We start from the raw sequence: 16,597 nt of genomic DNA on the forward strand, positions 1-16,597 counted from the left end.
GTTAGATCCATTGAAAAGGAGATTGCCAAATTCAACAGAATGGACGAATGTTGTCAGCAAGTAAGTTATAAAATGCGTCTAATGTGTACACATTCAAATAGTCTTGTTCCTCACATACATACATGTTGTTACACTTGTTGCCGTGCGATGAAGTTCTACTATGCTCAGAAAGACCCAAAGAATGTGACAAAGATCAAACTGAAGATGACACCGCTTCTAGTGAGTTTTACAGTTACATGAGCAAGTGTATATTGTATTTTTTGAGGTCTAACCATTATATTCCGTGCCACAGGGCATACCTGAGCAACGAGATGATAAAACATGTGGTTTTTGGGTAATGATGCACATGAGAGAGATCGTCATGGATAAGGACTTAAAGTTTGTTGAAAAGGTACCATCCTCAGACTGTATATAATTTATTACCATAATTTTGTGTTGAGGTCTATGTAGTTGTTCTAGCTATCACTTATAGAGCAAATTCCTAATAGTAAAATATTTATATTTTGTAATGGATAAACAAGTGTGGATTGAGTTATAAACATTCAGATTTGGACGAACTCCGTAAAGAATGGGCAGATCATGTGCTTCACTTGAAGTGACAATGGATTGTGTATGTAATGTTTTCGTACAATATGATTATCGGTTTGTGGTACAATTGTTGTGCATATTTTGGGTCTGGCTTTGTTGTAAGTGAAGTATTACTATTATGTAATTTCAATGACAGTATGTACATGTGCATGAAAGGTTTACAGGTTATGCGACACAATTGGTAAAAAAAGTTTGGCGTCTAATGCAATATTGAATGAGCGCTAAATTAAAAAAAAATGTCATATTATGATGTGTGACACGGTACTAGATTAATGAAATACTGTCATGTCTAAAACATTAAGATGACATAAACAAAAAAAATAGGACTGCCGTCTAACAATTAATGTAGTCAAATATGAATAATTTTTGTGACAGTTGATTAAATGAAAATGTCATGTGAAACTGTCATTTCTCTTTGAGAGTTTGAAGGTTATAAACTCCCAAACAAGGTTATACACAATCAAAGTTAGCCACGTTCGTCTAACAATTAACCTAGTCAAATTTGAAGGTTAATGGAGGTGAGAGTTAAAGGAAGTAATGTAAAGAGAAGAGAAGTGATTGAAAGAAAAGTTAAAAATTAACCTTGTTTAAGAGTTTATAGAATATAAATGAGGTTAAATGTTTAACTTCGTTTAAAAATAGAGGGGAAGAAAATTTAAATTTACTTTGTAGAGACATAAAATTTTAAAAAACTTTACGTTACTTTTATTGATCTCCAATTTGAAAGTTAGAAAAAGTAAACATTTAACTTCTATTAACCTTTATTTTTCATTTACTCTCAAAAAATAACTCCCAAACAATGTTAACTTGATATTTAACTTTCAATTACTTCTATTTACTTCTATTAATTTCAAATTTCACTTTTGATGCAGCTATTGAGGAAACCCGAGAAAAGAATTTGAAAACAGCCCCGACAAATTGGTCACCGGTTGGATCCAATTCTAAATCACTTAAACCCTAAATCCTTACATAAGTTCTCTGCGGCCTCTCCCTTTCTTCTATTCTTCCCTAGCTGAAGTTTTTCTGCAGCCATGACGAGGAAGATTAAGCACTACAGACCTCCTGTAAGCTGTCCGAATTCGCGGATGACCAATCCACTAATTGTCATGTTTAACTAACAACGATCTCTCTCTATTTCGTGCATTCCCCTTGATTCTCTTTTGCATTTTCAGGGAAAGAAGAAGGAAGGCAACGCCGCCAGGTTCATCACTAGGTCACAAGCCGTCAAGCAGCTCCAGTGCAGTCTTACTCTTTTCAGGTGCGCTTCTCAATTCATGTTTTTGCTATTTGTACCGCTTATGCGCACTAGTTGTGACATTCACGTGTCAGACTAAAATCGTTTTTAGTGTTTTTGTTCAATGGGTTGAGTTAGTTATTTTTTTTTTTTGTCATTTTGAATAGGGACGTAAATGATATTATGATTGTTTTATACCGTTATTATGTTGAATTGAGTTTGGCTGCGCGGACAGGGAAATGAAAGGCTTGAAGTTTTCTTTTCCGTGCGTGTAACTTAATGATTTCTCAATGGAATTTATATTTTTACTATTTTAGATTGCAGTTTAAGGTTTTTCTATTTGTTATAGTTGCTCGCTCATGTATAGGGTTATATAGACTCTGGATAAGCAGTACTAATTGTGAACTATTCATTTGGTCCAAACTGCCTTTTTGCTTAATTGGAATGGAGAATGGAGACATCAACTAATATTGTCAAGCTGCTTCCTCCAGTGGTTAGATTTGCTTGTTTAAATGCTGATTCAGTGGTTCTGTCCTTCACTGCATTTCTTTTGTTACCTTCTCTATTTAACGACTTAGTGTGACTAATAGAAGTTTCTAACTGAGTGAAAATGTCCATCAATCTCTTCTGGGCCTTTTGGGTCATGTTTTTGGCAATCAAATTGGAAGTCAAGTGAAGCACTGGTTTTGTCATTCTCAACTTTCGATATATATATGTGTGTGTATGTATGTACTCATTGTTTATTGCTTTAATTGTAGGAAACTATGCATTCTCAAAGGCATTTTCCCTCGGGAGCCAAAGAAAAAGGTGAAGGGAAATAACCACACTTACTATCATGTGAAGGATATAGCATACCTTCAACATGAGCCATTGCTTGAGAAGTTTAGAGAAATAAGGGCATATCAGAAGAAGATAAAGAAAGCTTTGGCTAAGAAGGATAAAGATCAGGCAGCTCGTCTTGAGACTCGTCAACCTACACCCAGTTTTGACAGGGTTATTTTACAAAGGTTTGCAAAAGTCAGAAAAACTCGCTCTTAGTCTTGTGTTATCTGGTATTCTTTTGTTAGTGGTTGTTATTGTTGATTTGGTGGAATTCATTCTGATCTGTATTTCTTTTCCCTGGTAATTTAGGTATCCAAAATTTGTTGATGCACTCAGAGACTTGGATGATTGTCTTACAATGGTACACCTATTTGCAGTATTGCCTGCCATGGAGAGGTTGAAAATTGATGTGGAATGTGTGCATAATTGTAGGAGGTGGTACTCAAATCTTGAATTAATCAAAATTTTAACAAGTTGTTTCAGTGTAGTAAACATGGTGTTAGCTGTCTGTTCTATTATATCCTTAATGCTGTGACCAACTTCAATTGTTATTTTGATTGGATAATATATCTTTTGCCATTGTACTTTACTAGGTTGAGTCATGAATGGCAAGCCTACATTGTCCGCACTCATAAATTACGAAAAGTTTTTGTATCTGTCAAGGGAATATATTATCAGGTAGACTAATCATTGATCTTATTGTCTTTAAGTGTAGTTGGCGGTTAAATCAAACTTATTTATTACATTTCCTATTTGTGTAGGCTGAGGTTGAGGGTCAAACAATCACATGGCTGACTCCTCATGCAATGCAGCAAGTTTTGCCTGAGGATGTCAACTACAGTGTCATGTTAACATTCGTGGAACTTTACCAGGTAACTTTTCAATGGCCTCTGGGCTTGTTCTTTCTTGATATCATATTTCTATTATACTGCCATGGTTCTTCTGATAGTTGATTATATATGCAAAATAGATGAGTGACTTTAGCATGAAATATATTAAATGCTGGCACCGATTAGAAGTTATAACTTTTTCTAATAGTAACATCCTTGATAAAGACTAGAAAGTGCCATCATTGATCAATTTTCTTTAAATCTCTCAGCAGTGAAATTGGCTTGTCATGTTCAGTTTTTACTCTGATTTACTTGACCGTGCTTAATTTGGAAGTACTTTGCTGCAGAATCTTCTTGGCTTTGTCAACTTTAGGCTTTATCATACATTAAATTTGGAGTATCCTCCGATCCTTGATCCCCAATTGGAAGCTTTAGCAGCAGGTGTGCACATATAATTTTATATTTTTCAACCCTGCATTTTTTTTACTATTTTAGTTCTTAGCTCTTATTCTCTTAGCTAGTGCTTGCTCACATGAATGCTTTCTTGCAACGTTCTGCAGGTCTTTATGCACTGTCAAGATATATTGATGTTCATTCTAGCAGACCAATGGAAGGATCTAAAGCTTCCGGTTCATCAGTTACAGAGCCAGTTAAGGTCAATGTTGAAGGGACAGAAGTTGAGGAGTCTGAAGTAAGACTTGCCCAACTTCAGCATCAACTCACTTCCAATGAACCTGGTGCTCTGATGCGCCTTGTTCAGGATACTGTGCATGAAGAGGAAGATGATCAAGATACAAAGGATTGCAAGAACCTCTTTAGGAATATGAAATTCTTCCTAAGTCGTGAGGTGAGATAACTATTTAATTGCTGAAATTATAAGATTCATTGGTGTCATTTATTGAACTGTTGGCTTGCATATTGTTAGGTTGATTGTCCAATGTCCTACAGTTAAAGCATGTTTCTGCATAAGTTGTGGACAGGATGAGGGTAGACAATTTCCATTATCCCATGCCAACTGCTCGTTTTAGATAGTTCTCATCATGGAATAATATTGAAGTTACTATTACTATGTTATGGGCACGAATAGGATGTCATCATAAGTATATTCACAGGAAAACCCTCTTATTTCTTCCTGTTTTTTGAGGAACCTATCTTTGAGCCTCAACTCAATAGTGATTTTTAAGAGATCACCTAACTCCTTTAGTTATTAACTTGAAATTGATGATGATGATATTTATTTATGAACTCTGCCTCTTATAGGAGACATAAGCCGAATACAATATGGAAAAGAAAAACTACCAGCAGACTAATTAAAATAGAAAACTATTCCAACTAGGAAAACCTGACCTAACTGGGAAAACTGATAATTTAGTACTTAAATAGAACCTAAATAGCAATAGGCAGTTAAATAATTAATTGACAGCTAGCAACTAGGAATTAAATAATAATATAGGATCGTCAAACTAAAAAGTAAAGATTTAAATTGGTTGTATGGTGTCCGCAACATACTAAATTGACCTGTACAATCTTGTATTGCTTTAAGGTAGTGGTGTTTCTTTCCTTAGGATTTATGAAGTTTTTTAAGCTTCAGAAAAATTCTTGTCTGCTGTTTTTTTCCTTGTGGATGGCTATTTTTTCTTCACTAGTGGCCATGAATTTTTATCTGAAAATAGTTTTATGGCATCTCCTTAGATACTAGACCCTTTTTTTCCCCTTCATCTGTTATCCTTAAACTCGAACATGTATACGTCTATTTCTTGAGTATTCTCTCACTTTTCTCTCTTGGAGATAGCAAGTTAAGGAATTTATTGTAGAATAAATAGCCGGGGACCTATTTTCTACTTCTATGCTTCATATATATAAATTTTTTCTACATTCTCATTCATGTCCAAGTATCTTTCTTTTAATCTTATTGATTAATTTTCAGTTTGTCTAGAATTTGTTTGTTTAAGAAGACAAACAATAGTCTAGTATTTATACCCTAGTCATTTCATGTGAATGGTTTTTTGAGATTGATAAGGTCTAATTCTTTCTTCTTATATGTACCTATTATACATCTTATTTTGAAATGCTCAATGGGGAATGATATCTTGCTCAGGTTCCTCGAGAGTCCTTACTCTTTGTCATTCCTTCTTTCGGTGGTGTTGTTTCTTGGGATGGAGATGGAGCTCCATTTAAGGAAGCTGACCAGAGCATTACTTATCAGGTAAGCCGACTGGAGCATTACTCATCAGGTTTGCTATCTAGCACATTAAGGCTCTTGTGCTAGAAACAAAGATGTTATTATGGACACTTGCACCCTTGCTTGTCTCTTTTTGACTTAAGTGAATGTACTTTTAACAAATATTGATAGTTCTCTTTGCTGTGCAGATTGTTGATAGGCCAACCCAAGGACATAAATATCTTTCAAGACATTATGTCCAACCACAATGGATTTATGATTGTGTAAATGCAAGGATCATATTGCCAACCGGTGAATATTTAGTGGGGAGGTAAATTACAGTGGATTTATGATAGTTCTCTCTTTTTGGTCATAATATAACCCGCCTGCTTAGTGATATTAAATTATGGTTCGTGTAACAGGATTCCTCCACCACACCTATCACCTTTTGTTGATAATGAGGCTGAAGGCTATGTTCCCGAATATGCAGAGACCATCAAACGTTTGCAGGCTGCTATCATAAATGAAGTTCTTCCAATTACAGGTGTTGGAAAGGAAGACATTGAGGATCCCAAAAATTTATTAGCTGAAAATTACATCAGTCGGACAGAAGCTATTGAAGCTGCTGAGAGAAAGAGAAAGGTGTGTAGTTCGTTTGAGTAATTAGGTATTATTATTCAATGGATGGCAAATTTTGAGGAGTAACTGGAGTTCATGTGAGTGTATGAGCATATTTGTGTTTGTACTGACCCAATGGCCAGGACATACTTTTGGCATAAACTTCCTCCTATCTGCTCTTCTCACCACTCCAATCCCAATAAGATATAATCCTAGGACTTCAGATTTTATGGTTAAGATTCAAATTGTCCTGAATCTAATCTTTGTTGTGGGTTTGAATATTATTTGGTTTTACTTCTTTCCATTACATGCCTACTTTCCCAATGATCTTGTTGACCTGACTGCATTTTGAGCATTGCAGACTGAAGCCCTCGAGAAGCAATATCATGAAGAGCTAAAAGCGGAGCTTCAGGGTCGATCTTCTTCATCAGTGTCGAAGAAAAGTAAGCAGAGTTATGATGAGGACACAGATGGTAAGGTGTCTCACCCGGATTTTCAGCAGACTGTTGAGGATTCTGAGAGAATGTCAGAAGTAGTTATGTCACGTAAACGGAAGGGCCTTCTTGAAGCTATGAGGGTAAATGATAACATTCTGATGCTCCATTTCCGCTTTCTTGATAATTTAATTTATGTAGGGTATGCATGGTGAGCGCATGAACTATCAAAAGACAGTTTCATTGTGCTTTCATAAAGTTTGTATTCTTGGTTTTCAGAAAAGTCGTTTTTTAGTCCACGTGCTCTTGGTCTAGAGTACAGTTAAATGTTTAGCTCAGTTTGCTGGTACCTTTTACTCTAGAAGCTTAGGTTTATATTCTGAATACGGAAATGGTTACATTTTCCTTCTTGAATTTCGTTGTCCATTTTGTATTGTCATGCGATTATAATTGATATTTGTTGAATAGATGTTCACTTGGCTTCTATTTGTATAATAATGTAGAGTACCTCATTTGGCCTGTAAGCATTTCTTTTTGTAGGTGTTTACAGTGCTATCTGCAGTGTCTCAAAAGCAAATGCTATTTATCTAACTGATACGCTACTTCCTTTATTATCATCTGTGCAGAAACACCATGATCGAAAGGATGCCCGAAATAATAAACTGAGGGAGCGTAAGAAAGCAAATGATGCTGAGAAATCTGGGAAGAAATAAATATTGCCGACAGATTTTTCCTTATTTTTGAAGTTGGCTTACCAAATTTTGTAATCTTCATCTGGTATTGGTCTATATTTTGTCAAAAATGTGCTCAACCTTTTCAAATTTATATTTGATCGACCTGAATTTCTGAGTTTCTGCATATATGGATTTTTCTCAATTCCATGTCTTTGTTAGAGATTGAATGTATTCAAAGTGATCCATGTGTTGTGAGGGTTTCTATAGGCTATACAAAAACTAACTAATCAATTTGAAAAATAGATTAACTGAAATTGATGAATGATTTTTTTTTATTTTTAAAGTTAATATTTAACTAAAATTAGTCTATTATATATATATATATAGTTAATATAAATATCTATAATATTATTTGATAGGAATTTTATAAAAATCAAGGAAAGATTACATCATTATCATTATGCAAAGAACTAACAAAATAAGGACTGTGGTTAGGGATGTAAATGGGTTGGGAATTTTCTGTCTCCAATGGGGATAGTTTTGTCTCTTGTGCTGGTATTCTCACCCCGTGGGATCTCCACACCTGATAGAGGATCCTTCACTATTCTCCGTGATAATTGACTTTTTTTGGATGATTTAAGTACATTTTAATTCGGTGATGGATTGTTTTCAATTTTTAGTTTTTTATGGTTTGGAAAATTTGAGGATGATTGATGATGTTTGTTATTATTAGCTAATGATTCTTAAAAGTTTTAGGTATTACTATTTTTTTAAAACATAAATCGTGATTTCCCATGAGAAATGGGGAAATGTTTTTGAAACATATGTAAACGGGGAACGGGGATCCCTGTGGGGATTGGGATTCCTTGCGAGACGGGGATGGGGACAAATATCACTGTGTAACTCGTGGAGTCGGGGATGAGGAATCTTCGACTAGTTAGAGAACGGGGATGAGAAATGCATTCTTTGTTCCCTCCCGTGCCGTTTGCATCCCTAACTGTGGTGTCAATGGGTTGGACTGCTTTGAGAACGTGCTCTAGCAAGACCTAGGGAAAAAAAATAGCTTTAAACTAATACAATGGTTAGCAAGAGCTCCAACTATGAATATTATTTCCAAAATCAGAGAAGTCTTCAACAATGATATGCAGGCTTGGACCACGAAAATGTTCATTAAAGGTATTGTCACATTATTATCTTTCATATATATTGATATATATATATATATATATATATATATATATGGGAAAATGCTCAATGGTTTCGATCCATACCATGGAACCAAAATAAAATAACTCCTCAATAAATACAGATCAAATTTCTATCTCCTTAATTAATTATTAGACTTTCTCTCTCCATTTATCTTTACAATGCACCATTTTTACAGAAAATCTCAGCCACAAGGTTGATGTTTCCGGTTACTGGCGACAAGGTTGAAATTTTCGGCCACCATGATGAATTTTCTGGCCATCGTGAAAAATTTTCCGATTAGCAAAGGAAATACGGAAATAAGGAAATAAGAAGGAAGAATGATACTGGCAATTTATTCGGTCGTTTTATCGTTCAGGGACAATTTTCCGTTGAGACCAGTCGGTGGTGAAGTAAATGCTCGTACATGGATAAACAGGAAGAATGGTATAATATAAATGTCACAGTCTCTGACAATCATTTTTATTGTTCAGGGACAATTTTCGGTTGAGACCAAAACCTCAATTTATGTTTTCGATTTGAGAAGAAAGACTGGGAGCTTACAAGTTTCAATGTAAGCAAACAAGAAGCCGTTTTCATATGACTATTAATTGGATATAGCAAACAACACTTTGAATTTTTGTAATCAATCAATAGATTCTGCAAAAGAGAGCTGGTTGCAGTATTTACCACAAAATCATTCATCCACAGAATTATATTTAGTAGGCTTTTGGTACGATGTAATGCAATGTAATGTAATAAATGTTGTAATGCAATCAAAGTTGTAATTCGTAGCTGTGAAGTCGAGATTCGACTCGTGAATGGAAATCTTCATTTTGTGAATCGTGACTCATCAATCAAACCGAATCGTAAGATTCAGTTAAAATTTATAATATTATAAACAATGCAAGATTTACCATGTTCAACTTAAAATATTATAAAATATTAGTCTAGAAATGCAATTTTAATGTAAGCAAAGAAATCATATTAACCAAGTACGTAAAATGCAAATCCAATGGAAATGGAATCCTAATCGAACTAATTCACAAGGATTCTATTTAATAACTTAGTAGAGATGAAGAGTTTGAATTTCTGACTATGTTTTTCTGCCTTGTTGTCAACTTCATAAAATGGAATGGAATCATAAGATCCTATTATAATTTAGATTTGAATCGTAATATTCAAATCCAGAATCATAAGATTCTAATATTAGTGGTTGTAATGTAATGGAATGTAATAATGATTCCATTACAATGATTGGTGGAAATTTTTTAAAAAAAATTGTCAAAAAAATTATTATTACAATATTTCCGTTGTAATGTAATCGAAACTTCAACTATTCTCAATTTTTTATATGCATGGGAACATCTTTGATAAGAAATGGAGAAAAATGACTATCTATGGATTTTTCCATAATGGAACAATCATTTGAAGATGTTATGTTAATGATTTCCATAATCGAAACTTTTAGCAAAATGTTTATTTTAATTGAAACAGAATACTGTAAATTTTGAGCTCGACAACAGTGGGACCCGAACAATCGACACGAGCTTACAATACGTAACGTAACGTAATTTGTTGACTTACCGTGACGTAATATTTAGAATCTCGATTGTTTAACAATTGAACCACATACATCCTTTAAAATAAAAATTACTATACGTTTATCATTATTTGAAATAAAACCTTATAACTTTATAGTTTGATTATTTATTTCCAATTAAAAATATAGTACTAGTATGCTTTTGTTAAAACATGATGTAAGGACAAAATTATCAACAAAATATTTTTAAAAAAAAAAATCATTCACACAAGTAATTTGGATGAAATGCTTATTTTCATTCCCTTTAAAATCATCAAGACACTTATAGATCTCAATAGCATCAAATTTTGTGAAAATGAAATAAATGAAATAAAGGAAGTAATTTATTATTTGAGATGTTAAGCTCGACAACAGTGAGATCCGAACAATCGACATGAGCTTACAATACATAACATAACGTAATTTGTTAACTTACAATACGTTTCTTAGCTCGAATAAAAAACAATATTAGATAGAATGTGTTGGGGTTTAGTGTCCTATAGACAATTGTTCTAGGATATGAACTAAATATAAATGAAGTGTTCTTTATGTCATTTGTTTTTAATAAGATATGGTTTCATAACTATATAAAGGCAACCTCTTTTAAAGAACTAAATAAGTCTAATAAAAGGAAATCCCTAAGTTTGTTTAAAGTGATTATAAAGTGTTCATACAAGCATGAAGTGAGACGAAACTTTATAATAAACTAATAAACTTAAAACCACCCCAAGTCAAGTAATATGTTTAGGATTGACATATCACTGTTGAGACTTGCATGTAACAATGTCTTCTGTCAAGACAGGGAGCTGATCTCACAAGCTTCAGATATACAGATAATCTGGACAGTTGCATGGATCCAATGAAAGGGAATTCATTAGGATTGGGGACCCGACTTGAGATAACAGGATGGGTAGATTCATCCTTGTCACCTGTTCATCTCATTGGTATTAATAGGTATAAGTAATCCTCAGACTCAAAGGAATGTTAATTAGTGATTCTGAATTATGGAATGTGATGCTTTGATCCTGTTGTAACACGATCCATAACAGAGATGACTTTGGGGTGTGAACGGAAGACGTTGGGTATCACAGGAAGTAATTGCAGGATAATTATACATTGGATTGAGCATTTGTCACTCCCGATAAATGGGAGATACGTCCAAGGATCGCTTGTGGAAGACTTGACTCTAAATCCTTGCAAGGTGATAGCTTAAGACTTGAAATACAGATTTCACTTAACCTATCTAATTGGAGTTGACTCGGTCTGTATAAGTAAAACGAACATCTCGCTATATGTGACGTGACATTATCCATAGTCATAAGATTCAGTTCAAGGATGTAGTTGATGAAGGATCGAATTATACTGTAACGAATACGGAAAGGTCAACGACAGAATCGACATGTCTTCTTATAGCTCTGGGGGAATGTTTCAGATTTGCTAATCACATTTCGCGCACTCATTCCTTTATGCAAAGATTAAATATAATTCTGAGAAAATTAATTTAATAGTTGCATACGGCTAGAAGCAATAAGAACCTAATGGGTCACACATAAGACTTGGAGCCCAAAAGAGAAACAGATGTTAATTAATTGATGGAAGCCCAACTGAGTCCACTAAGGCCCAGTAAATGAGAGGGGCGATTTTATGTAGTAAAATACATAAATAATTAATTTGATTTTTAAACAATTCTAATTAGATTATAATTGTGAATTAAATTAGTTAAAGGATAAACAAGTTAGGAAGTTTAATGAGATTAAATTGCTCCTATTATTATCCTATAAGGTTATTATTATTATCTTTATATTTAAGATGTAATTGTAAATAATAAATAAGAATTATATTCCGAATTAAATTCTTATTCAGTACCCTAATTCTATCTAACTAGGGTTTAGATACAAGAGAGTATTTATAACCCCCCTATTGGTAAATTTCGATATACACAGACAATCCCGGGAGAGAGAATTTCGACACCCCTTGTTGAGGACGAGATTATCCACCGCTTCCTCCCGATTCAATTGATTTCATCTTTTTCTCTTTTTCCTTGATCTTGTGTTGATTAATTAGAGACAATCTACTTTGGTTGTTTTATACGGTTGAGTTCTAACTTGATTTTGAATTGTGTTTTGTTTTGTACTCGGGAACTCGGAGTAAGAGTTGTGGGCACTACGATTGCAATGGTAGATAGAACTCCAAAAGGTATTTCCTTCTATCCCTCTTTATATGAAATAACGATTAACGGATCTTGGGTTAATGGAAATAGGTTAAAAAATTTATATTTCCGCTGCCAAACTTTTGCCTATTTTCCTTCAGTGGTATCAGAGCCTGCGTTAAATCCGTTATTTCATATATGAAAATTTAGAAGTTTTTCAATCAGATTGAATGAATATTTATAGTTAGGTTAATTAACGAAACTGATTTTGATTAGTTAATTCTAAAGATAAATAAGTTTTAATTAATTGTTAATTAAAATAGATTATGCATATGTTCCTGATTATTTTGGTTGATAATCATTATAACAAAATCTATTAGTTTTATCGTTAGATTGATAAAAAATTAGTTTTAGTATTCTAAAGATAAAACGGAAAAAAAAATCTTTAATAAATTTTTTCCTTATTTTCTGAAAAATCGTTTTAAAACACACACGCACACACACATATATATATATATATTTATATTAAAAAAAATTGATGAACAACAGTTCGGGTCGCACCGCGCGACCCGAACAGCCGTTCCGCGGTTGCTGCCTCACGGCAGCAACCGGGTTGCATCTGGCCGCTGTTGCCGCAAGGCAGCGATGGGCCAGACGCTGGCTGCTGCCAAACGGCAGCAGCCATGGCTTCGGGCCCGGCCCTATGGGTATTTGTTTTAAAAATTGTTTTTAAAATAAACTTAAGTTTTAAATAAATATATATATATATATATATGTTTCAGAAATTAATAGTTTTCTGTTTTGATTATCGAATGAATTTTTTTTTAAAAGTTTGTTTTACCTATTTGTAAATCAAAATCAAAAGTATTAAATGAATTAAAATCAAAATAATTGGGATATGCATGAATATAGTTTTGTATAGTTGTATTAATCTAAAAGGTTAATATATAAGATACGAAACTAATAGAATTAAAATTGGATGAAAGTTAATTTGATGTGTTAATGTGATTAACCTAAATATTACATAAGTATATTATGTAATCAACCAATTAAATTTATTTAATTGAGTCTATGTATGTTTGGAGTTATGGATATATTTGGACCATCTATTTAGTCTTTTGGTATTTTTGAAATAGGGCCTGTGAGTCATGCCTATCTACTATCTATTGTAATTTCTCCTCTCATCTAATTCCCTTCAAAATTAATTGAAGTTTTCTTTAGTAGTATAGAAATTAATATGTAATTTCAAGGCACCATGGAGAAGACGGAGGACCTAAAGAGAAATATGTAATAGTTAGTATTTCCCTAGGTTTGGCCTTTTATTCCGTCTATGGCTCGACGGAATAATTTAGATAATATGTCCATAACACCAATTTATGTGTCTGATGTATGCTAAAGCAAATCAAGACTAAGTTAGATTATAAGACTTAAAATAAAAATCTCCCACTAATTAAAAGTTAAGTAAATAAGCAAGTTATTAAAATCGGTTGCCCCTCCCTAATATTATAATTCAGCCGGCAGTACTGGGGGCCTTTGGGTTGTTGAGCAAACTCAAGCTCGGGGTTTATGGTAACACCTGAATTATTGAAAATCGTCCTTTCATGAATATGGGGTAATACTTAAATTAGATTATGATAATTGGATGAGCAAACTCATGTTATCATAAACTAATGGGCAATATGGTTGGGATTAATATGAATAGCATATTAGTTACTAATGTGGTTAGTAACCCAATAACCTAGGAATCACATCAAAGATGTGATTGATTACATGAATCTACCTAACAAATGAGACTAGTTTGTTGAGCAAACTCAAGGTGAAATCTCAGGAGTTAGGATCCCAGCTCACTAAAGGATTTGTGAAATTCTTCGAATTAATATGGAGGGCTATTAATTTGGCAAAATAGTGGGAGCAATCTAAAATGAACTAAAAGACCTATAATTTTAGATTGATGTATTTTAAGGCAAATGAATAACGTACGTTTACTCTTTCTCACTCTCAGGTTTAAATTAAAACACTCTTAAAATAATGACTAAAACCAATCTGCAAAATATACTTACCGATAACAAGTTGAACGGTTCAAACTTCACCGACTGGTTTCGTAACCTCAAAATCGTTTTGAAGTTCGATAAGATAGGGTATGTACTTGATACATCGATACCCCCTATCCCAGCTGATGATGCTCCCATCGAAGAAATTGATGCTTACCAGAAGCACAAGGTTGATGACGATCATGCGGGATGCATCATACTTGCATCGATGGCACCGAAATTACAAAGGAAACATGAGGAAATGGATGCCTATTCCATCATCATGCACCTAAAGGAATTGTTTGGGAAACAGACCAGGTGCGAACGCTACGAGATATCAAAATTGCTATATCATTGCAGGATGCAAGAGGGCACATCTGTGATGACACATTGTGTCAAGATGATTGGCTATATTACCAAGCTTTCTAGTATTGGATTCGCGATGGATAACGAACTAAGCATAGACTTAATTCTTCAATCCCTCCTAGAGAGTTATTCACAGTTCATCATGAACTACCAGATGAATGACTTGCAAACCTCTCTTGAAGAGCTTGCAAATGCAAACCTCTCTTGAAGAGCTTGCAAATATGCTCAAGTCAGTTGAGCCCAATATGAAGAAAGACAAGGCAATACCGGCTCTTGTCATAGAGGGATAAAAGAAGAGGAAGGGGAATTTTCCCAATCCTAAACATCCCAAGAAAGGAAAGAGGGCCATGCCCACTAGAGCTAAGGGAAAGGAAGTGAAGAAGCCCAAAGGAGAATGCCACTTTTGTGGTAAAGACGGGCATTGGAGAAGGAACTGCAAGGAGTACCTAGCCTCCCTCAAGAAGAGAAAAGACGGTGCTTCAACATCTGGTATGTTTTATATTGAAATAAATACAATTTCACAGTCTGAATCTTGGGTACTTGATACTGGATGCGGATCTCATATTTGTACAAATATGCAGGAACTAAATCGGACTAAGGAATTGAAGAAAGGAAGCATAAACTTGCGAGTAGGAAATGGAGCAAGAGTTGTCGCCCTCGCTGTTGGAGATTATGCTTTAAGCTTGCCCTCTGGGCTTGTAATAGAATTAGGGAACTGTTTGTATGTTCCAGAAATGTCCAGAAACATTATTTCTATTAGCCGTCTTGTTGACGACGGTTTTCATATTTCAATAAAAGACAAACATTACGAGTTTTATAGAGATGGGATTTTCTATTTTTCAGGAATATCACAAAATGGGATTTATGTGCTAGATGCCAAAATTTCTGTATTCGCAATTGATACCAAAAGACATAAGCTAGATAATTCGACTTACTTGTGGCATTGTCGTTTAGGCCATATAAACAAAAGACGCATGCTTAAGCTACATCAAGATGGGCTTATAGATTCAATTGATCCTGAATCATTGGAGACATGCGAAGCATGTTTAAAAGGTAAAATGACAAAGACACCCTTTAGCAATAAAGGTGAGCGTGTATCAGACACTCTAGGATTAATACATTCAGATGTATGCGGTCCTATGTCAGTCCAAGCAAGAGGAGGATTCAGATACTTCATAAGCTTCATAGACGACCATACCAGATATGGTTATGTTTACTTAATGACGCACAAGTCTGAAGCTTTTGAGAAATTCAAATGCTTCAAGAATGAAGTAGAAAATCAATTAGGAAAGAAAATAAAGATACTTCAATCCGATCGAGGTGGCGAATATCTTTCAGATGATTTTCTGAATTATCTAACTGAATGTGGGATATGCTCACAATGGACACCTCCTTATACACCACAACACAATGGTGTATCCGAAAGGAGGAACTGTACCTTACTAGATATGGTACGATCTATGATGAGCATATCATTACTTCCAAAGACTTTCTAGGGCTATGCCTTAGAAATTGCCCTCTTCACCCTAAATCGAGTACCAATTAAATCCGCTAGTTCCACACCATATGAATTGTTCGTTGGTAGGAAACCCACATTCTCATTCATGAGAGTATGGGGTTGTTCAGCATTTGTCAAACGCATAGCGTCAGACAAACTAGATTCTAAATCTGATAAGTGTTTCTTCATTGGATACCCTAAGGAAACTATGGGATATTACTTCTATCATCCAGATGATCAGAAAGTAATAGTATCCAAGCACGCAACCTTTTTAGAGAAAGAGTTTTTCGAAGAAACAAAAAAGGGAAGCATGATTGAACTTGATGAAGTTCAAGAAAAAGAAACACCGACTGAAACAACAGAGGCGGTTGAGGAACCCGAAGTACTCCCATTAGATGAGACTCAAGTGCCACCCATTCGTAGATC

General features: G+C 34.4%; 1 protein-coding gene across 1 annotated transcript; it reads left to right on the top strand.

The window, feature by feature from the left end:
- The first annotated feature begins 1,485 nt into the window (after positions 1-1,485).
- Positions 1,486-7,572, top strand: LOC136232925 (pescadillo homolog). The gene is made up of 13 exons (XM_066022409.1): positions 1,486-1,652; positions 1,761-1,846; positions 2,581-2,829; positions 2,954-3,079; positions 3,238-3,322; positions 3,406-3,516; positions 3,822-3,915; positions 4,035-4,321; positions 5,573-5,680; positions 5,845-5,966; positions 6,058-6,277; positions 6,615-6,830; positions 7,314-7,572. Exons 1-13 carry the CDS (start codon positions 1,620-1,622, stop codon positions 7,398-7,400), a joined length of 1,824 nt encoding a protein of 607 aa, XP_065878481.1. The 5' UTR covers positions 1,486-1,619; the 3' UTR covers positions 7,401-7,572.
- Positions 7,573-16,597: the final 9,025 nt, after the last annotated feature.

This window comes from Euphorbia lathyris, chromosome 6 (assembly GCF_963576675.1).
Source record: "Euphorbia lathyris chromosome 6, ddEupLath1.1, whole genome shotgun sequence".
Classification (NCBI taxonomy): Eukaryota; Viridiplantae; Streptophyta; class Magnoliopsida; order Malpighiales; family Euphorbiaceae; genus Euphorbia; species Euphorbia lathyris.